This window comes from Ictalurus punctatus, chromosome 15 (genome assembly GCF_001660625.3).
Source record: "Ictalurus punctatus breed USDA103 chromosome 15, Coco_2.0, whole genome shotgun sequence".
NCBI classification, from domain to species: Eukaryota; Metazoa; Chordata; class Actinopteri; order Siluriformes; family Ictaluridae; genus Ictalurus; species Ictalurus punctatus.
In genome coordinates, this window is record NC_030430.2 from 22,962,786 (window position 1) to 22,984,043 (window position 21,258).

A 21,258-nucleotide genomic window follows, 5' to 3' on the forward strand; every position below is an offset into this window, starting at 1 on the left:
CAGTTATACAGTAGATTGCAGTATGTTGAGCACACACACACACTGCACTGTATCATGGATGTTTAAAAGTAACGTCACGTCCTCTGGCATTTCATTTATCTGCATTTAGCGCGCTGCCTGGCTCGAGAGCACCCTAGATCCAGCCAGTTACATTCTGCAGCATAATGACAGCAGTCTTCTGTTTTTCATCTGATTGATTAATGAATTCATTATTTTCCAACGCTAAACAGGGACGAAGTGAGCATGCAGGGCGGACAGCGGTTTGGGACGAGGCCACAGAGGCGGCGTATCTGCACCATCGGCGAGATGAAATGAACTTTAGCAGGAAATCGATCTTAAAGTGAACTGAACGGTTCATGACCTCGATCATACGCACAAAAAGACTACAACTACAAAAAAAAAATAATAATAATAATTAAAAAAATAATAATAATAATAATACTACATTGCAAATTCATACAAACGACAGGAGACTGGGCTGTGTCCCAATCTAACACAGTGCATCCTAAATCAAACCCATGACACTGATATACACACTGATACATACACAGTAGTGCACTTGTGTAAAATATCAAGTATGATCATGCATAAAAATGTTTACGATAAAGAAACACAAAAAGAGCTTATCTTGTTAGATCTTGTTTTTGCTGTGTGTTTCTCTTTCAAGGTGTCCAGTATATACAGGAGCAACCCCACACACACACACACACACACACACACACAATCTCTCTCATGTGGAAGACCATTTACATTCTTAAATGCTTACAAAAATGCTACACTTTTCACACTGTAGATGTGATGGTGTGCCGCGAGAAATGAAATCATTCTAATGTTAATGTCACCATGTGTCTAAGACCGAGTACGATGTACGCTGCCAGTCAAATGGGTTGTTTTTTTTTAAAACATGTGAAGGTTTATTTTTTAAAACCCACTATTGGCTATTAAATAAGAGAGATGTAGTTTCCTTTTGTATTTAAATCTGTCTTTAAGGACTGTCATTGTCCACGCTCAGACAAGCTGAGATTTGTCTCCGTTGAACAGTGGACTAGTTCAACACACAGACTTCATGTACGAACCGTAATGAACTTTCTTTTACTTTCACGCTCTCCGTCGTTACCCAGATGAGGACGGGTTCCCTTCCGAGTCTGGTTCCTCTCAAGGTTTCTTCCTCTTAACATCTTAGGGAATTTTTCCTCACCACCGTCTCGCTCAATAAGGATAAATTCACACACTTTAAATCTCTATCCTGTGTTGATATGTTTCTGTAAAGCTGCTATACAAATCAAATTGAACTGAAATGAAGTCTTACGGCTGATATTAGACAGTATCGAACCATAGGACTGTCGGAATCGTGTCCGCTCTCCGGTCCCGTGGCTGCGGCCCTAATCGACCGTGACGCGAACGTGTCGTGTGCTATGAGCGTCTCCGGATCAGCCTTTTCCGGATAAATCTAGATTTCGTTTCCGAATAAGAAAATAAAAGGTCACATTTCTTACTTAGGTTTTCTGATTGTATGCTACGTTTAACTAAAAATGTTAATACAGGGTGCTCAAAAACGTTTAACTGGCAGTGTGACGTATGTGGAACATTTCTCACCAACCCTATTCCCAGCATGTTTTAGAGCAGAGCTGTGAAACGTCCGAGCTTGTCTCTTTTATTCCACTAGGGGGCAAAATAGAGCAATAAACACAGGGCTGTGTAATAATGTTTCATTAGCATAAAAACAAAGCCCTGACTCTGTAACCATGAGTGCGTCTCAATAAGCTCCCTGGGTGGTGAATCAGTACATCGTGTACACGGGTTCGAGCGGCAGTAAGGACACGGTCTCACTGCACATCGTTACACCGATGACTCGCCGATTTCCGGGGACGTGACTACATCCTCGCGTTGTAAACCGTCAGCACTTCCTGACATTATACATCATATAAATGTTAGCTTAAAATCACACGCGATTCTCTCATGCTGCATCGCTAACTGTAATCGTAAAGAGCTGGGATTCCCATCCCTGCTTGAAATGTTCCCTAAATGATTCAAGGAAACTTGTGAAATGGTTTCCCACGTCCTGGTTAAGGTCACAGGGTCACCCGAGGTCACCTGTAATCACCTTCGGATAGACCGAACATCCGTCTTTATAATGAAATGAACAAACACTGTATGTATTCATTTTCTATTACAGCAGCTCTGACAGTAGTTCCCACTGTAAGCCAGGCTCACGTGTACGGCGACAAAGTGACCAGAGACCTTTCGTTTTCTACTAGAGACTTCCGGTGACCGTAGGCGACTAGATGTGGGCGTGTCCAGTGACGCGACAAAGTGGAGAAAAGTTTAGCTTTATGCCAATTTGGAGCGACTCGGTGCAGCGACTACCGATGGGAGCGAAGACGCACGTGTGCACGTGATCCGTGATCTCTCATGCTGACTGCGAAAACGGGTTTCTTGTCAAAACTGATCGATGTTCCTACGGAAACCAGTAGACTTCATTGTACAGCGACTGGCGACTCGCTACGTTAAAATTCCTGTACGGTACACGTGTGAACGTAGCATAATATACATTATCGATTCTATAGTAACAGCTTACACGCAGCGTCTCACGTGATCTAAGACGGATTAAATAAAAAAAAAAAAACGGATTAAAAAAAGAGAAAGTGTTGTTATTTAACATGGCTAAATGAATAGACGTCGATAAGGTGACGTTTTTCGTCAAGGATATGTTCGTTTAACATACGGGTGCATCTCGAAAAAATTCGAATGTCGTAGAAAGGTTCGTATTTGTCCCGTAAACTCATTAAAAAAAGTGGAACTTTCGTATATTCTACATTTATTACACGTAAATTGGAATATTTCAAACCTTTTTTTGTTTTAATCTCGATGATTACGGCTTACAGCTCACGGAAATCAAACATCCAGCAACTCAAAATATTCGCATAAAGAATTTATAATACAGAAATGTCGACCTGAGAAGAGCTCTAATCGGCTAATTGACTCGAAACACCTTTGCGGAGTACATGAAAGTTCCACTTTATCCATTAACTTACGGGAGCGGGAGAAGAACCAATTTTTCCACGATATTCGAATATTTTTGAGACGCACCTGTATAAGGAAGGAGTCTCCGATATCAGCGCTTTGTACGCGCTCAGGAAACGTTCTGGTTCTCGGTAACGTGACGAGCTGTGTCTGTTTCCTGATGTATTAACTTGTTTATAGCGACTATAACGTAAGGGATAACAGGAACTAATTTGATTGACGGTACATTAAGCGTGATGTTGATTGATTGATTAATCGACCGAGGAATAAAACGCTTCGGGATGTACCGTTCTAGGAAAATTACCCACTTCAGCGTGATAAAAGCGTCTCACCACCACCACTCCGTCGTGTCTTATTCCTCACCTATACACTTATTAATCTACGGATGTCGGCGCTAACATGGCGTTGAGGGCTGAAACGCGGAACCTCGGGAACACAAGGCGGCGCCGCTGGTTATCTGCCTATACGCCTTGCAGACATAAACAATAAAGTAAACTTATTTACACTACACCATCCGCTCCAACCTTCCACCCGACTTCCCCGGCACTATAATTACATAACGGACCACTGAACACGTACGTATTACGGACATCCGGTCCGTCCCAAAACATTTTAACACCTAATACCTTTACACTTGATTCTAAACAGCTTCGGGAGAGACGGAGTCGAGCATGCAGATCACGTCAACACCTCGAGGTGCGTCACATTTTCAGGTTTGTGCAAATCAAGTAAAAAAATTATAATAATAAAATTAAATAAAAGAGAACTAATCCTTCTCACACACACATGTACGTACGTCCAGTACCAAAACATCATTTAAAAATAAATACTATACTACAAATAAAGCATGCAAGCGCTGATAATCGATTAATGATACACTGTGATATTCATCACACGCAATAGCACTACCGTGGTCTTGCTAAAAGTATTTAGCGTTTATGGTTGTGTTCTAATTAGCACTTTTTACAAAACCCACCACACTACACACTGCATTTGAGGATATTAGGAAAGAAGTCCAGTGTGGGATGTATGTGTAAAAAAAAAATAAATTCTGAATGTTGCTTAGATTTTATGAACCGTGATGAAAGGTGGCGTGGATATTTTGTGGCGTTTTTCTGGCACAAGCAATAAGTGTATGTTGGTTTGACAGTGTGTGTGTGTGTGTGTGTATTATACAATTCCCTATAACTCAAATCACACATGTACCTGATGTAACACACCCCCCTCCCACCCCACACACACACGCACGCACCGTGCAGATGAAATAAGACTGAGGTCCACTGCTGTGTTCTCTCCTCTCACACTCTTCTCATGAACACACACCCACACACACACTCTGCAGTAATGCATCTCATTAGCAGCCTATACTAACTGTACCAGTCTATTTACAACAAAGTAAAAGAAGATGTGAAAATCAATATAAAATAACACTGTAATGGTCACTAGGTAACAGGAAGTAAAGCTCTTCATGGCACCTGGTTGTCAGTAGAGCAGGAAGAGGACGCAGAAGTTAACACTCACTCCTTCCACACACACGGATTTTGTTCTTGCATTTGAACCATGACCTCTGACCTTTGCCCAATAGTGGTGTGAGGTCATAGAGTGAAGGACGGGTCGTATTTGCGGATTTCTTGTAAGAGACGTTCTCTGTCGGAGACGGCTGTGGAGAGGGCGGAGTGAACGTCAGCAAGCTCGGACTGAAGGGCTTGTACCTGAAAACACACACACACACACACACACACACACACACACACACAAGAAATAAAGTACTAAATTGTTCATCTGCTAAAGCTGTGAAAGTAAAGTGTGCCATAAAATGACTTTTGGTACATCAAGCAGGACATGAATCATTTAGGAATTCAGTTGCATGAGTCATTTAGACAAACGGTTCAAAGAATCATTAAGGAGTCATTTATCTAAATAGTTCCAAGCATGATTTAGCAAATCAGAGACAAGAGTCTTTTAGACAAACAGATAAACAAGTCACTTAGCCAAATATGTACGTACAGGAATCATTTAGCCGAACAGATTCAAGAGTCATTTAGCCAAACAGATACAAGAAACATTTAATTTAACAGGTCAAAGAATCATTAAAAAGTGATTTAGCCAAATACTATATATAGTATACCAAACAGATACAAGAATCATTTGGTCAAACAAAATCTAATGGTCATTGATCCAAACAGTCTAACAGGTCAAAGAGTCATTAAATAGTTTTTTTTTATCCAGTCAGATACAAGGATCATTTAGCAAATCAAGAGTCATTAAGCCTAACAGTTCAAAGAGTCATTTATCCAAACCGTTTCAAGAGTCATTTAGCGAATCAAGAAAACAGATACATAAGTATTTAGGCAAATGGTTCTGTGTGTGTGTGTGTGTGTACCTTGTCATCTCCTTCAGGTCCACAGCAGGCTTTGTCTCCTGATTGGCTGTCAGTGGCTGAGAGAGGAAAGGACAGAGATCTCAATAAATTACACACACACACACACACACACACACACACACACACACACACACGCACGCACGCACGCACGCACGCACACAGAGTACCCACGTCTGACTGTAAGCATGGTATCGTCCAGCCGCTCCAGAACTACACCATCTAGAACAAAGGAGACAGGAACAGACTGGGGGGCGGTGGGATATACACGGGGGCCGTCATCCTGAAACACACACACACACACACACACACACACACACACACACACACACACACACACACACACACAAGATAATCATGACTTCACCACTTAATCGGCGAATATGTTGTTATTCGTCACAAACACACGAGTTCCCTTAGAACTCCAACAGCTCCGCCCCCTCACCTTGAGCGTGATGCGGGTGTTGTGTACAGTGATTCTGATTGGCTGGGAGTCCGAGTTCAGCTCGTCCTCCATAAAAGGACCGAGTGTGTTTATTGTTGAGGTGAGTAGCTCGGCCTCACACCCACGCACACACACCTCAACGAAACCTGCACTCTCCGCCGCGCAGCAGTGACGCCCCGCCCCTGGCCCCGCCTCCACCCTCACACACACCTCCGGGGGGCGGGACACAGGGGATATCGGTGGAGAGGAAGCACCTGTAGAGGGGAGAGAGGAGATTGCTCTGATTCTGGGTTAGGGTAATGTAAAACTCTCCGTCTCTCAGCGCACGAGAGTGTGTCTGACCGTGTGTGAGTGTTTGTAGGTCCACCACTCGCTGGTTTCCCAGCTGCTTTGGCGTAACAGATTGAACCTCCATTGCCACCACTGCGTCCTGCGCGTGGAGCTCCATCAGAGAGCGAACAGCACGCAGAGACAGCAACAGCACACACACCTGAGGGAGAGAGAGAGAGAGAGAGAGCGAGAGAGAGAGAGACAGCTGCTGTAGTGATGTCATATCATAAAGTGTGTAGCTGAACTGAAGCTCCGTGCCGAGACATAAATGGCATAAAACCATTTGTAAATGGCAAAAACGTATATAAAACGTGTGCGTGTGTGTGTGTGTGTGTCTCACCATATCCTGAGACATGTCCTCAGTGCTGTGAGACAGACAGCTGCTCAGATCAGCCAAGGATCCTCCGTCTGTCCTCACTGAATGGATGGGAGTGCCGTTAGGACGAGTGAACTCTGAGACAGACAGACAGAAAGAGAGACAGACAGGAAAACAGAGCGAGACAGAGAAATAGTGAGAGGCAGACAGACAAGCAGAGAAAGACAGAAACACGTGCAGAGAGACAGACACAAAGAGAGAGACAGACAGACAAACAGAGACATGCAGAGAGAGACACAAAGACAGACAGACAGACAGACAGAAACACGTGCAGAGAGACAGATACAGAGAGAGAAGGAGGCAAAGAGGCAGGGTAAGACAGAGAGACAGAGAAACAGGCAGAGAGAGAGACAGAAAGACATGTAGAGACAGACAGACAGAGAGAAACAGAAACAGGCAGAGAGAGACAGACAGAGGCAGAGAGAGAGACAGATAGAGAGAGAGAGAGAAACAGGCAGAGAGAGACAGACACATGCAGAGAGAGACAGACAGACAGCGAGACAGAGAAACAGGCAGAGAGAGACAGACACAAAGAGAGAGAGGGACAGAGAGGTGTGTCTTAGTGCGTGATGTCAGAGATACAGCGAGGGTGATGACTGACGCAGTGATGATGTCATACCTGAGTCTGTGAGGATGACGAAGTTTTCGCTGGTGTCGCTGTCCAATGAGAGGCCATCGTCAGCCACGCTGGTGTCCATGACAACGCTGTCACAGGAATTCTGGGAAAGTGAGTGTCTGAGGGGTGGCAGACGCAGAGCGGAGTCGTCTGGTTCTCTACACACACACACACACACACACACACCAAATTAACACCCAATCCATATACACATTAAACCTCTCTCCACACACACACACACACACACACACACACACACACACATTGCGCATGCTGTGATGTGCTCATGTGGTTCTTACTTGCTCTGAGCGCTGAATATTTTGCTCATGGCAGAACTGCGGCTCAGGATGCTGAGAGCGTCTTTAGTGATGGACAGCGCCCCCTTGGTGAGGTCCAGGGAAGCGCTGAAGGCGTCTTTAGTCACGTCTTTTGTCACGCTGAGCGCGCTGGACAGCTCCCCCTCCAGGCTGACCATGGAAGTGTTCAGATTCTGCACGGTAGCCGGAGACGGTGAAACGACTGAGGTCACGACCCGAGATTCACCTCCCTGACCATTCGCTTCATCCAATCCCTCTTCGATAGCCTCACACGCCTCCTCGACATCCACAGGCCCCTCCCCTGCTCCATCACACTCACCCTCCTGCTGCTCCCTCGCTTTTTCCGTGCTTCCGACGATCCCGCTGTCTGGGCGTGATGGAGAGAGATCGGAGTCAGTCAGGCTTTGCGTATCGGTTTCCTCTGGCGCCTCATCTTCCGTTTTCCCGACGACGGGTGGAAGAAGCACGCCGAGCTCCAGCGCCTCCAAGAGGAGCGATACGCACGCTGTAGGAGGAGCCGCCGCCGCCGTCTTAGACTTTGCGCTCGGAAAGCGATTGAGGTCGGAGGCTAACCTGGCGAGATAATCCTTCATACGGAGCAGAGCAACGTACTGGTAATGACTGAGCCACATTCGGATCGGACTGATGGACTGAACCAGGAAGTGGATGGATGCTGACGGAGCGACGTGATTGGACGGTTTTGCGGCACCGTTCTCTGCATTCGTTAACGATCCCTCCTGGCTTAACGACTTCGTTAAAGCTCGCGCTCGGCACATCCATACGCACGCAGCGAACGGCTCCATGAACGGTGGCGCGTTGCCTCCTCGCCGCGCGCCCTCAAAACAACCTGCTACTCGGGACAGGCTGAGGCTCCACACGTCCAACGAAGACGAACGCGAAAGTGAGAGCGAGGGATCGGATTTTAGGAACGCCAGAGGAAGAGGGTGCAAGGTGTTCCGGTCACGAGGAAAAGGAGAGACCGGTGAGGCTCGGAAAAACGGCTGAGCGGAAAAATCCGAGAACGTGGACTCGAGGTCGGAGAAGGACGAGTGAGGAGAGTGATGGGTGTTGCTGAGAAATGCCTGCGAGAGAGTGAAACCCAGAGCGTGTGGACGATCAGCGTGATCCAAGATGGACGAGTCGAGAGGAATGATCAGCTGTGGAGAAATACAACAAACAATACAACGATCAGCAAGACAGGAAGATGAAGAGAGCGTCTTGGCTAGATGAAAGCGTTAGCCATAAAACGTCGAGGAACATGGATATTTTCAAAGACTTTTCAAGAGCTAGCATTCACGTCGTCTTGAGTACCTTCAGCTGCGTAGCGTCCACTCTCACATCCACGTGTTCGTCGCTCTTGCTGCTGTCCTGCAGGTGATAAAAAGCCTTCACCTGCTCCAGAGTCGTCAGCAAACCACGACAAAACACATACATCCACAACACACTCGCAGCGTCCACACACAGCTGCAGACCGTTCAGCTGACCGTACAGATTAGAGCAGGGCACTGCAGAGAGAGAGAGAGAGAGCGAGAGAGAGAGAGAGAGAGAGAGAGAGAGAGAGAAAGAGACAGAGAGAGCGAGAGAGAGAGAGAGCGAGAGAGAGAGAGAGAGCAAGAGAGGCAGAGACAGAGAGAGAGAGCGTGACAGAGAGAGACAGACAGAAAGAGAGAGACAGACAGAGAAAGAGAGAGACAGAGAGCGTGACAGGCAGAGAGAGACAGAGAAAGAGAGAGCGAGAAAGAGAGCAAGAGAGGCAGAGACAGAGAGAGAGACAGAGTCAGAGAGAGAGAGCGTGACAGACAGAGAGAGACAGACAGAGAAAGAGAGAGACAGAGAGAGAGCGTGACAGACAGAGAGAGGCAGAGAGAGACAGAGACAGAGAAAGAGACAAAGACAGAGACAGAGACAGAGAGAGAGAGAGAGAGACTTGTTTACCACTAATTTGTGGTTAACATGTTCATTTTAAAACTAGTTTGTGTTTAACCCTGTTTATTATTTTACTATAAAAATGAACCGTTTACTACAGCGCTAGCGCGTCGTTCGGCCCGTTCACTACAGTTGTGTCCTGGTTATATATTATTAGTAAAATTGAATTACTAGTTAATGCTAGTTAGTGTTTGTGTTCTCTGTGTTTCAGCCTGTTTAATGCCAGGATGTGGTTAGCCTGTAGCGACTTTCATCATGTACACAAAGTGAAACGTAATCACAAGGACAACGAGGGTTCTGTATCTAAGTCCTGTATCATCACATACAGACGGGAATAAAGATGAATAAATAAACAGAACAGTGAAATATCAGAGGTACCGGGTCCTGCGGCGTGGTGAGGGAAGTAATACTCGGTAAACTGCAGGTGGATGGCAGGCGTGTTCTCCGCCATGTTCAGCACTTTGCGGTTACACGATAAAAGCGACTGGGTTTTCTTGCCGTGACGCCCCCTGGTGGACACCTGAGACAACACAGAGACGGAGAACAGAGAGACAACAGAGAGACACCAGAGCACGGTTTCACCACATGGACTAACAGAGGAAGTGTGTGTCTCCTAGCAGTGAGTCACAGCTACAGCTGAGGTCCTTCTTTAGTTCTTCAGAAATTTGGAAAATTCCTGACATTTAAACATCTGTGTGAGTGTGTGTATGTGTGTAAAGCACCGCTGATGGCATCACATACACTGGAAGTGTGTGGGAGAGAGAGAGAGAGAGCGAGAGAGAGAGAGAGAGAGAAATAGACAGACAGATACATTTGAGATAGATATATGGATGGATAGGAAGAACAGAATACAGATAGACAGATAGATAGACAGGCAGACAGATAGATAGATACAGACAGGCAGCTGGATAGATAGACAGGGAAATAGACAGACAGATAGATAGATAGACAGACAGACAGGCAGCTAGATAGATAGAGAGACAGACGGATAAATAGATAGACAGAAAGACAGATAGACAGACCGACAGAAAAATAGACAGACAGACAGAGAGAGAGAGAGATAGCTAATAGTTGAAAACAATCCCTGTATGCTTGGTAGTAATCCCCTCTCATTTTTGTTCTGTCATACTTCACACTGTCTTTCTCTTCCTACTTTTCTCACCCTGCTAATCATCCCTCCATCTTTCCTGTGACCACAAGCTCTTTCACTTCTCTGTTCTTTTTGTGTTACCGTCACACCCAAGAAGAGACAGGTGGAGATAATATACAGCCACACAGACAGATAGACAGACAGGACATGAGACAGAGACGCTATTGAAAACTGGCTGGAAAAACAATTCGATATTATTATGGTGAGAAATAATGCAGAACTATAAAGGGGCGGAGCTACAAATCCTAAACCCCTGAAGAAAACTGCGTCTCCATCATGCTCCTGAAACATCTGATTATTTCACGAGTGCAATTTTGAAATGAAACCCATGACTGTGTGACTGTGTGTGTGTGTATATGTGTGTGTTGACAGAAACCTGGTGGATGTCCAGATCGTCCACACGGATCACCATACAGCTGGAGCGGAGTTTCTTTAAAGCCAAGCTTTCATCAGCGTTTGTGACGGACTCTCCATCTCCTAATGAACATCAAACAACTGGTGTCTTTTCATCGGTTCACAAAAACCTATATCACAAGTAATATTTCTCAGAGATAATTCTCAGCTCTGTCTTTCTCACTGTGTGTTTTTTTGGCTGGCGACTGTGTGTTGGGCTCACGAGGTTCAGATGGAGGTTGGGGAAATCCCGAGCTTTCGAGTTTCTTCTGAAAATCCTGTAGCAGTTTGGACGCCCACTGAGTGCGAGAGTCCAAAGCACTGCAGTAACGCTCCCAATGTCGACAACCATCGCCTAAACACACACACAATTTTTTGTCTAAAATAATTTATATAGACTATTAGGCTGAAATAAATGAAACAGGACAAGGTAAAAAAATTAAGAGTTGTCCCCATACACACTCACCTGGTCTGTGGAAGGGGTAGTAATCGAAGCCCAGTTTACGAAAGGTCAGCTGCATTGCACCCTGGGAGCCTGGAATAGGGGGTTCATCTAAAGAGGAAAGGTCAAAAGTCAAATATCTCAAGGCATCATTCATAAGGTCTGGGCTCTCAGTGGCCCCCATTAAATGCTTTTAATCAGTTTGGACTGGATAGGACATGTAGGACAGATGAGGCATGATGAGGCCAGGCGTGTTGGGGTGAGGCATGAAGAGGCCAGGCGTGTTGGGGTGAGGTAAATGAGGCCAGGCGTGTTGGGGTGAGGTAAATGAGGCCAGGCGTGTTGGGGTGAGGTAAATGAGGCCAGGCGTGTTGGGGTGAGGTAAATGAGGCCAGGCGTGTTGGGGTGAGGTAAATGAGGCCAGGCGTGTTGGGGTGAGGTAAATGAGGTCAGGCGTGTTGGGGTGAGGTAAATGAGGTCAGGCGTGTTGGGGTGAGGTAAATGAGGTCAGGTGTGTTGGGGTGAGGTAAATGAGGTCAGGCGTGTTGGGGTGAGGTAAATGAGGCCAGGTGTGTTGGGGTGAGGTAAATGAGGCCAGGTGTGTTGGGGTGAGGTAAATGAGGTCAGGCGTGTTGGGGTGAGGTAAATGAGGTCAGGCGTGTTGGGGTGAGGTAAATGAGGCCAGGTGTGTTGGGGTGAGGTACGATGAGGCCAGGTGTGTTGGGGTGAGGTACGATGAGGCCAGGTGTGTTGGGGTGAGGTACGATGAGGCCAGGTGTGTTGGGGTGAGGTACGATGAGGCCAGGTGTGTTGGGGTGAGGTACGATGAGGCCAGGTGTGTTGGGGTGAGGTACGATGAGGCCAGGTGTGTTGGGGTGAGGTACGATGAGGCCAGGTGTGTTGGGGTGAGGTACGATGAGGCTAGGTATGCGTGCTGAGGAGAGGTAACCGACCTGTTTCTGATGCTGAACTGTCATTGCAGATGTGCAGGTCAAGCCGAGAAATAAACGTGTGATACGATGACTCCTTCACATCATAAAGGTCGAAATACTGTGCTAATGTGTTGGGCGTTGCCACGGGAACCGGGTGTGGCTCTGGCCATGGTGGGCGGGGTCCAGGAGAGGTAGGGACCGTCTGAAACACAATTTATAGAAAACATTTTTTAAAAACGTTTGCGTGGTAGTTTAAAAAAAAAATAAATAAATAAAAAATTATTACGGGAACAAACCATTCCTGAACCAAGGGGCTGGATCAGCAAGCATGTATCTCGCATTAATGGATATTATAGAACCTAGAGTGGCTTAAACAACTCTCTTCTGATACCAAAAGTAAATACACCCCCCCAGTCCAGAAATACCAGCAGATGTAAGAAATGACAAAAACAGGTGACAGATAATAAAACGGTTTAAATTGTCGGTGATGAAGAACCTAATCAGTGACTGTGTGTGTGTGCGCACCTACCTCCATATTCTTCCTCTGCTTTGCGGATTTCTCCATAGCCTCACTCAGAGATTTAGCGTAATGGATGACAGCTTTAAGCTGAGAGTCGGTCAGAACCCACAGCAGGTCATCCAGGATGAAGAGCAGCTTCGACGCCAGGACATTACAGTCCTTCACCTGGCAGAAATAATAATAATACTGTAATAATAATAATGAACTGGAAGAGTTTTCATTTGTACTACCTTTAATTTGTACAATCTCGCAGTGAGGTAACCACTTTATAATCAAATATAACGAAATATAGAAGCAGGTTAAGTGACATTAAAGTGAACTATAATAACATGTCTATATGCAACAGCAAGCGGTTTATAATATCAATCTCCAGATATTTTCTAGTGACTTGCAGTCACACTCCTTCACTCGCACACTTGTGTGAGGGATTTGTGAAGGAAAGCCAACAAGGGCTCGCTGATAACCTAGAGCTGGTGTCTCACCGAACGATGCTAGGAGTGTATAACATACGCTACCGGTCAAAAGTTTGTGGACACTCGACTGAAATGTTTCTCATGATCTTAAAAAGCTTTTGATCTGAAGGCGTGTGATTAAACGTCTGAAATCGGTGTCGTAGACAAAAATATAATCGTGCCGACGTATTCGTTTCTTTCATTGGAAAACTAACATTTTATTTATAAAAATTATTATTTTTTTTTTTAAACGGACGACTCGGAGAGAAATATTTCCGAAAAGCAGCCGATTAGAGTCCGGCGTCGGTGGGAACTCCTTTAATCCTGTTTAAAAAGCATCTCGGGGAAATTCCTCGAGAAATCGCTCGAGAAAACGCTGAGAATACATTTCTGGGAATTCTAGGCGAAAAAGGCGTCGACTTTGAAGATGCTAAAATATTAAATTATTTTGGCTTTTTTATCACAACATAATTCCCATAGTTCCATTTGTGTTACTCCAGAGTTTTGATGACTTTATTATTATTCTAAAATGTGGGAAAAAATAAAGATAAAGAATGAGGGTGTATAAATTTTTGACTGGTAGTGTACCTTGTGTATTTGTGGGTTGGGTTTATGATGTTCAGGGCAAATTATTATTATTATTATTATTATTATTATTATTATTATTATTATTATAAGATATTACCCTGCGTTTAAGGGCGATCCTGATGCGCCCCTGGTTCGTGATGAGGCGTAGCGGTGTGTTCCCCAAATCCTGTTCCTCGCTCTCCATAGCGTCCGCTTCGATGCGCAAACTCTGCCAGTGAATTTCTTTAAAGGTCAGCACCTACAACACACACACACACACACAAGCACCTACAGTTAGTCTTTATGTTTTGTGTGTGTGTGCGTGAGAGTGTGTTTAGACGTTTATGTTTTATTCTGTGTGTGTGTGTGTTACCTCTCCTCTCTTAGGGTGTGTGATCCGTGTGTATCGGAGGTCACTCTTCTGCCACTTAGGGTTCAGACTGAAGCCCTGAAGTTGCCAGAGCTCGAAGGAGGCGTGAAACGCTTTGGACTTCATTTTAATAACGATGGAGTTAATGATGACCGACATGCCCTCCACGACCTTCTCCGCAAAGCCGTACTCACTACACACACGCACACGCACACACACACACAATTCATTTTCACTAAGCAGAATTTTATGGTGCATATAAACCAGAGTATACGGTATACGAGTTTAATATCAGTCCCAATGTAACAGACAGGACTACACGTCTTAACTGGTGTATTTAGTAGAAAAAGTGATTTTGGGGGGGCGGGGGAGGACAAAACAGTTCATCTCTGACCTTTGACCTGCAGTGATGGCAATGGGGGAGGGGCCGTTAGGTGGGCGGGGCTCCTCACATGTCATCATTTCTACTTCCACCTTGTCGAGAAACTATAGACAGAGAGAGGAGAGAGGAAGTTATTCAATTGTCCGTCTATCCATCAGTCAGTCTGTCTATCTGTCTGTCTGTCTGTCTGTCTGCCCACCCAGAACAGAGAAGCAAAACAGTCCACGTTCAAATAAAAATAAATAAATAAACAAACAAACAAACAAACAAATAAATAAATAACGCAAGGGATGATCATCAGAGCGAGAAAAAGAGGAAGAGACAGAGCGTGAAAGTGAGATTGAAGTATGACAAATACAAACGACAAAGAGAGAGAGGGGGGGATTCCCACCAGGCATATGGGGCTCGTCTTTAATTTCGTCCACTGGATCTGTAGAAGAGATCGTGTGAGAGAGAGAGAGAGAGAGAGAGAGAGAGAGAAACGTGTTAGTGTGAACACAGATACGCTCATATTAGATTACTTAAAGAAAGAATCGAACAATCAGCGTCAGATGCTATTCAAACGCTCCGAAGACGTAGATTTCGTTTGCGCGTATCCGTGTGAAGGTGAAGGGAATATTGTGAGACGCTGATGTTAGATGTGCGCGTGTACAGTACGGTGTACCGTTACTTTAAAAAAACCTTCACACCACACCGCTGTTTCGTTCTCGAAGCTACTCAAAAGGTGTGGGTTAATTCTTCAATAACGATAACTCTGACTGTAGTGCAGATGCAATTGAAATGAATGTGCTCGTTTTAATACACGTTATCGTTTCCATAGCAACAACTCGTTCACAGGGACTCGAATGAAGGATGCTCCAAATGATAAGAAGTTTCCACCATGGGGAAAGGGGTTTTTTTGTTGGTTTTTTTTGGATTTTGCACTTCCTGGTTTCTCTGGAACACGATAAGCTGTGGGTTTTTTTTTTTTGTCTTAATAAGGGGAAAAAACAGACCCTGGTTCCACGACCTGAAATCTCATTTTTAAACAACGTTTGGCATGACGCTGTGGTAGACTACACGTGGAATTCTAGCGTGTTATCCGGCCTCACTCTGATGGCGGCTTTGTTGCAGTAGACGCGGCTGATGGAGAGCCACGTAGGCAGATCCAGCATGTTCTGCAGAACCTCCTCGTCCAGCTCCAGGTTGGAGAGCTGACCTTCTCCCTTCAGCGTGCTCAGGTTGATCTTATCCGGAGACAGGTTCTTGGTAAACCTGTGACAGGGACAGAGCGAGAGGAATTCAAACTCGTATCACAGCCACTGCACCCTCAAATCCCATGATAAATAGGACACAGAGTATGACTGCTAGTATTGTGCAAGAGGAAAATTCAGAAGGAAGGGAGGGACGGAGGGAAGGAAGGAAGGAAGGGAGGGACGGAGGGAGGAAGGAGAGAGGGAGGAGGGAGGAATGAAGAAGGAAGGAAGGTAGGCGGAAAGAGGGGTAGTAAGGGAGTAAGAATGGCGAGGGAGGAAACAAAGAATGAAGAAGAAAGAAAGGAAGGATGGAAGGAAGGATGAATAGCAGAGAGGGTATTGAGGGAGGGAGGGAGGGAGGAAGAATGGAGCGAGGAAGGAAGGGAAGAAAGAAGAAGAAGAAAGGAATGAAGGATGGATAGCAGAGAGGGTATTGAGGGAGGAAGAATGGAGCGAGGAAGGAAGGGGAGAAAGAAGAAAGGAAGGAAGGAATGTAGGGAGGAAGGAGGGAGGGAGGTGGAAGAGGTGGAAAGAGGGATGACGAATGGAGCGAAGAAGGAAGGAAGGAAGGAAAGATAGGCGGGAGAAAGGGATCCAAGAAGGGGAAGAAGAAAAGAAGAAGAAAGGTGGGAGGGTGGAAGGAAAGAGGACGAAGAGAGCGAGGGAGGGAAGAAGAAGGGCAGAGGAAGGGAGAGAAAAAGGAAGAAGGGAAGAAGGAGAGACGGAAGGAGTCGCTGTTGAAGGAAGAAGAGGGTGAACAAGGAAGGACTGAATGAAAGTCGGAATAAAGGAAGTTTTAAAAACTCCTCTACCCACTCTAACATTTAAAACTCTTTCTGCACCGGGTGTTTCGGTTTTCTTCTTTAAACCGAAGTTAAACACGCAACACCGATCCTGCAGTACAGCGGTCCGTGTGAGCGCTTCGACAGCGAAACCTCACAATACTCTACATCGCCATTGTGTACGCTGACCTGAGACCACAACACACTCGCTTTGGCACCGTTCCTTCTGCTTACCAGTGTGTTCGGGGCTGGACTGAGTAACCCGTCTCCCCCACGGCCTCGTCTCATCACCTGCACCACAACTCGGCCTCTCGCTCACTTCCTCTCTAAATAGCCGACCTCTGTTACAGTTGGACAGAAGCTGAGCCTTTCACAATCATTGCGCCTTTCGCACACACACACACACACACACACACACGAGTGTGTATCAGATCAGATTTGTTCAACGGTGAGACCTCGGTTTCCTTCAGACGCTGTACATCTGCTCGCTAACTCGCCTCCCGAAATAACTGGACGAGGTGGAGGTGAAGAACTCCATTGTTATCTCACTTACACCACATTTACAGACCTGTGTTTAAACACACACACACACACACACACACACACACACACACACTAAACAAGTTATGTTATATGCTATATATTAACATCGACTGAATTCTAATAAACCTCCTGTTAGTCTCACGTTCACTCTCCACAAACAAAAACATTTCCACGTCATCTCTGAACATCAAACTGGTCATATATAGGCCAAATATAAACCTTTTTTTGATATTAACTCAAACACTAACTACATATGAAATATACTACTCTACTAATATTTTTCTGTGCAATATGTAGCAATATATACACCTTTGTACAACTCATATTCCTTCTACAACGGTGTACTGGCCCTTTAATTCAGAACGAGCAGCCCTAGTAGCGTGGGGGGCGGGGGGGGGGGGGGGGGGGGGGACTCGTTTAACCGCTGCAACGGTAAAATTTTTTGCAGTGCAGAGATTACAAAATGCAGTTTTGTCATCATTCCACACAAGAGACATCATCTTTACGAAATCAATGTGTTTTCCCGCCCTCTTTTGATTTACAGGATACAATCGGCCTTGATCATCGGATGTTTTTAAACTATCTAGTAGAGATAAACAAGTCACGTCAGAGTGGCCACAAACAAGTCACGTGATAGTAGCTATAAGTCACGTCATAGTTGCTGTAAGTCAGGTCAGAGTAATGATAACGAGTCTTTAGTCTCACATATACAGTACAGCACAGTGAAATTGTTTTCTTCATATACCCCAGCCTGTCAGGGGTCAGAGTGCAGGGTATATGATACAGCACCCCCTGGAGCAGAGAGGGGGCCTTGGCAGTGCTGGGGCTTGAACCCACGACCTTCCAACCAGTAACCCAGAGCCTTAACCGCTAAGCCACCACTGCCCCGCCACCACTGCCCTTAGTAGCTAAAAGTCACGTCATAATAGCTATAAACAATTCACGTCACAGTAGCTATAAATAAGTCACGTCATAGTAGTGAATAAGTCACGTCATAGTAGCTATAAGTCACGTTATAGTAGCTATAAATGTGCCTTCCCTCACCAGCCTCTCTTTTTTAAATTTCTTGAAAGCAGTAAGAGAGAGAAAAAAAAACACATAGTTTTTTCAGAAACTCCTCTGAATTCCTGAAGACTTTCCGGTGTAGTAACAGTCAATAGACTGTTCCAAACTGCTGACACTGGAGACTCCTTCCGTAGTTGTTAAATAAACATCTACTTACAGAAAAAATCATTAAAAAAAAAAAACTTCAGGATATCAATGACTGTTTGCTTTTTGTTGCAAAATAACAGCATGTTTTTAAAATCCGTTTATTATCAGTCTTAGACGGTGTTACGCGTCCGCCATACACGTCCCCGCGTAAACGTATTTGAACGAGTCGGCGCTATCGTCGTCAGGGACGTTCCGTCCGTACAGGACTTCGTGCAGTTTTTTTTCCGTGATTGGCGCGGCAATAAACGCTTGGTTTTGTTGCGGCTTTTTTTCCAAAACGTGCGCCGCGACTTGCGGAGTTTTGTGCTCTTTCGCAGTGATGTCTGATGGTAAACGAGACCGTTTAGCCGTACTCACGTTCGACGCACGTGTATCGAAGAGGGCTTCGGCTGAATGCGCGTTGCGATGACGTCACATGACGCGTCAAGCCCACGGATCATCTCTGGGATGAACTGGAACTGGAGCTTCCTCAACCAACATCAGTGTCTGATCTCGCTAATGCTCTTAAGGCTGAATGAACACAAATCCCCACAGCCACGCCCCAAAATCTAGTCTAATGCCTTTCCATTAGAGTGGGAGGATGTTATAACAGCAAAGGGGGAATAAATCTGGAATGGGATGTTCGACAAGCACACATGAACGTGATGGTCAGATGTCCACAAACTTTTAGCCTTATAGCGTATTTCATGGCTCTGTTCTACTCTCCATGCTCGTTTCTTGCTCCTTCACATACGGACCGCTGATCTAGCTGGAAGCCGTGTGTATCGTGCGATTATCGTTTTCCCTCGCGCTCAGCGTGTGTCTCGTTAAACAGACACTCAGTGGGTGTAAAAGCACATGCTGCCGTGTGTAATCGCAGCCGATTCGCTGCCAAAACCCAAATCGGCACAGGCTCGGTCTGTTCCACCATCTTTATCCAAGATCCTGAGGCATCGCTCGGTGACGCTGGAGCAAACACGAGGAATGTTTGCTTCATCCGCAACGGCTAGATTTGTTAAAGTTTTGGCACCCTGCCACATTAATATCGCCGTACACGATCTAATCTAATCTAATCCATCCATCCATTTTCTGTACCACTTATCCTACTGGGTCGCAGGGAACCTGGAGCCTATCCCAGGGGGCATAGGGCACAAGGCGGGGTACACCCTGGACGGGGTTGTTGGGAAAGATCTCGTTAACGGCAAGAAGTTTTTGATTTGCTTTATGTGACTCTCTGTTATTGATACGCCCACGCCAACTCGTAAAAATTTACACCGATCCTCCTGTTCAAAAGTTTGCACCCCCCTCCGGGACTTAACGTGTTGCCTTCTCGAGCATCAGCGAACGTTTGCACCTTTTGTAAAAGTCATGGACGAGTCCCTCGGTCGTCCTCGGTGTGAATTGATGGATCTCAACATCATATAAGGGTCAAATATACAGAAGATGCTGGAAAAGCAAAGAATGTGCACGGACCTGGAGTATTGTTCTGAAGAACAGTGAGAAGTTGAACTTCTCAGGACAAACAAGGGACTCATGAACAACTCTCACAAAAACATCACCGAGCGTGTGTGAACTTTCGAACTGGTCCGTTTGTGTAAATTCACTCCTTGTCGTGTCTTGTGGACTCTATGTATACATCTGTTATGAGAAACAGCTAGAGCAGTACTAAATAAACGACAAGTTAAAATTATTAACATTTTGCATATTCCGCAAGGCGTACATAAACGTATAACCTCAACTGTAAATCCGTTTATTATTAGTTTTAGGTTACGTCTACGCGTCCGTCCTAAAAGTCCCTGTTTACTGTATGAGCTGTTACTATAGAAACCATAACGTATTAGAGCGAGCGCACTGATATCGACCTGTCGTTCACGTCACAGCTGGAACCACTGTCCGAGCCGCACACTTCATTCTCAGACCAATCAGATCCGAGAATTAACCCATGCTGTAGGTAATATCAGGCAGCATGATAACACTGTCCCCATTGTGACGTCACAGGGGGAGACAAGCCCGACTTTCTCATTGCACAACAGAAATACACCATTAGCTACTAAATTAAGACCTGAATCGTTAAAAACATCAGAAATATTGCAGTTCAAACACGTGTCATATGTTTCAGAGTGGAGTTTTAGTTTAAATGCAGTCTTAATAATAATAATAATAATAATAATAATAATAATAATAAAGCTATATGATTCCCACGTGACTGTGAGATTTTACTGGGTTCATCAAAGAAAATAAATCACAAGGTCAATAAATCTCCCAGCTTTCCCAGCGCAATGAAAAGCTGATGATAGAAGAGCTGTCACGTTTATTCTCCTCCAGCTCTGAGTCCTGTTAAACCCCCGACCCACAGCTTGGCCATGTTTTTACCTGGATAAATGTTTCAGGATTTGCTTTTTAATAATTCCAGCCATCTTTATTTCTCCCCCAGCGCTGCAGTCCAGTCCGAGATCAAGAGCGCAATGCAGAAATTTACTGACTCTTCTCTTTAATTCGCATATTCCAGCTATCTGGCTAAGCTAGACTTCATGAGCTAGCTATGTGTCCAGCATCTTTAGAACTGCTCGCGGTTTAAAACAGTCACGGCGCTGGTGTGACACGGAAATCTGTACCCGAGAGGACGCGTGTACCCCGAAAACGCCGAGCACTGCGCATGCGTATGAAAAAAAACACGATTCTGACGGCATAGGATGGAGCAGGAATGACGCCATTTTGTATGCCAAATTTCCTGTGTAGGTTTTGTATACATAAATGTAAAGTTTTCGAATTGTAAAACTATTTTTTGTTTGTAATCTTACAAGAGATTTCACAATTTCATCTTCTCTTAACAAAAAAGCACTCAGAACATGTACAATTTGCACGGCCTACAAACTTTGTACTGT

General features: G+C 45.2%; 1 protein-coding gene across 5 annotated transcripts; it reads right to left on the reverse strand.

Annotated features, from left to right (window-relative positions):
* Positions 1-403: 403 nt before the first annotated feature.
* On the reverse strand, positions 404-21,004 carry bltp3a (bridge-like lipid transfer protein family member 3A). Of its 5 annotated transcripts, none has more exons than XM_053686334.1 (21): positions 20,747-21,004; positions 15,714-15,876; positions 15,014-15,052; positions 14,635-14,726; positions 14,244-14,433; positions 13,989-14,129; positions 12,861-13,016; positions 12,353-12,533; positions 11,424-11,510; positions 11,142-11,312; positions 10,941-11,041; positions 9,793-9,934; positions 8,800-8,993; positions 7,471-8,645; positions 7,175-7,329; positions 6,520-6,596; positions 6,192-6,339; positions 5,850-6,103; positions 5,579-5,687; positions 5,408-5,463; positions 404-4,736 (listed from the first exon to the last, which is right to left on the reverse strand). In XM_053686334.1, the coding sequence occupies exons 1-21, from the start codon at positions 20,788-20,790 to the stop codon at positions 4,620-4,622; spliced, it is 3,792 nt and encodes a 1,263-aa protein (XP_053542309.1). In that variant the 5' UTR covers positions 20,791-21,004; the 3' UTR covers positions 404-4,619. The 5 variants fall into 5 exon arrangements, with proteins under 5 accessions (XP_053542309.1, XP_053542310.1, XP_053542308.1 ...); XM_053686335.1 differs by having other exon boundaries at positions 6,520-6,632; positions 11,181-11,312; positions 20,747-21,003; XM_053686333.1 differs by having other exon boundaries at positions 6,520-6,632; positions 20,747-21,003.
* Positions 21,005-21,258: the final 254 nt, after the last annotated feature.

What these genes read in the sequence shown, in the direction of transcription:
- bltp3a (XM_053686333.1), bottom strand. Translation starts at nt 20,790, where the DNA reads ATGGCTGGAATTATTAAAAAGCAAATCCTGAAACATTTATCCAG. An exon ending in CTACCCCTTCCACAGACCAG is followed by an intron (nt 11,313 to 11,423) that starts GTGAGTGTGTAT and finishes GTGTGTGTTTAG; the next exon opens with GCGATGGTTGTCGACATTGG. An exon ending in ACGATCTGGACATCCACCAG is followed by an intron (nt 9,935 to 10,940) that starts GTTTCTGTCAAC and finishes GTGTTGTCTCAG; the next exon opens with GTGTCCACCAGGGGGCGTCA.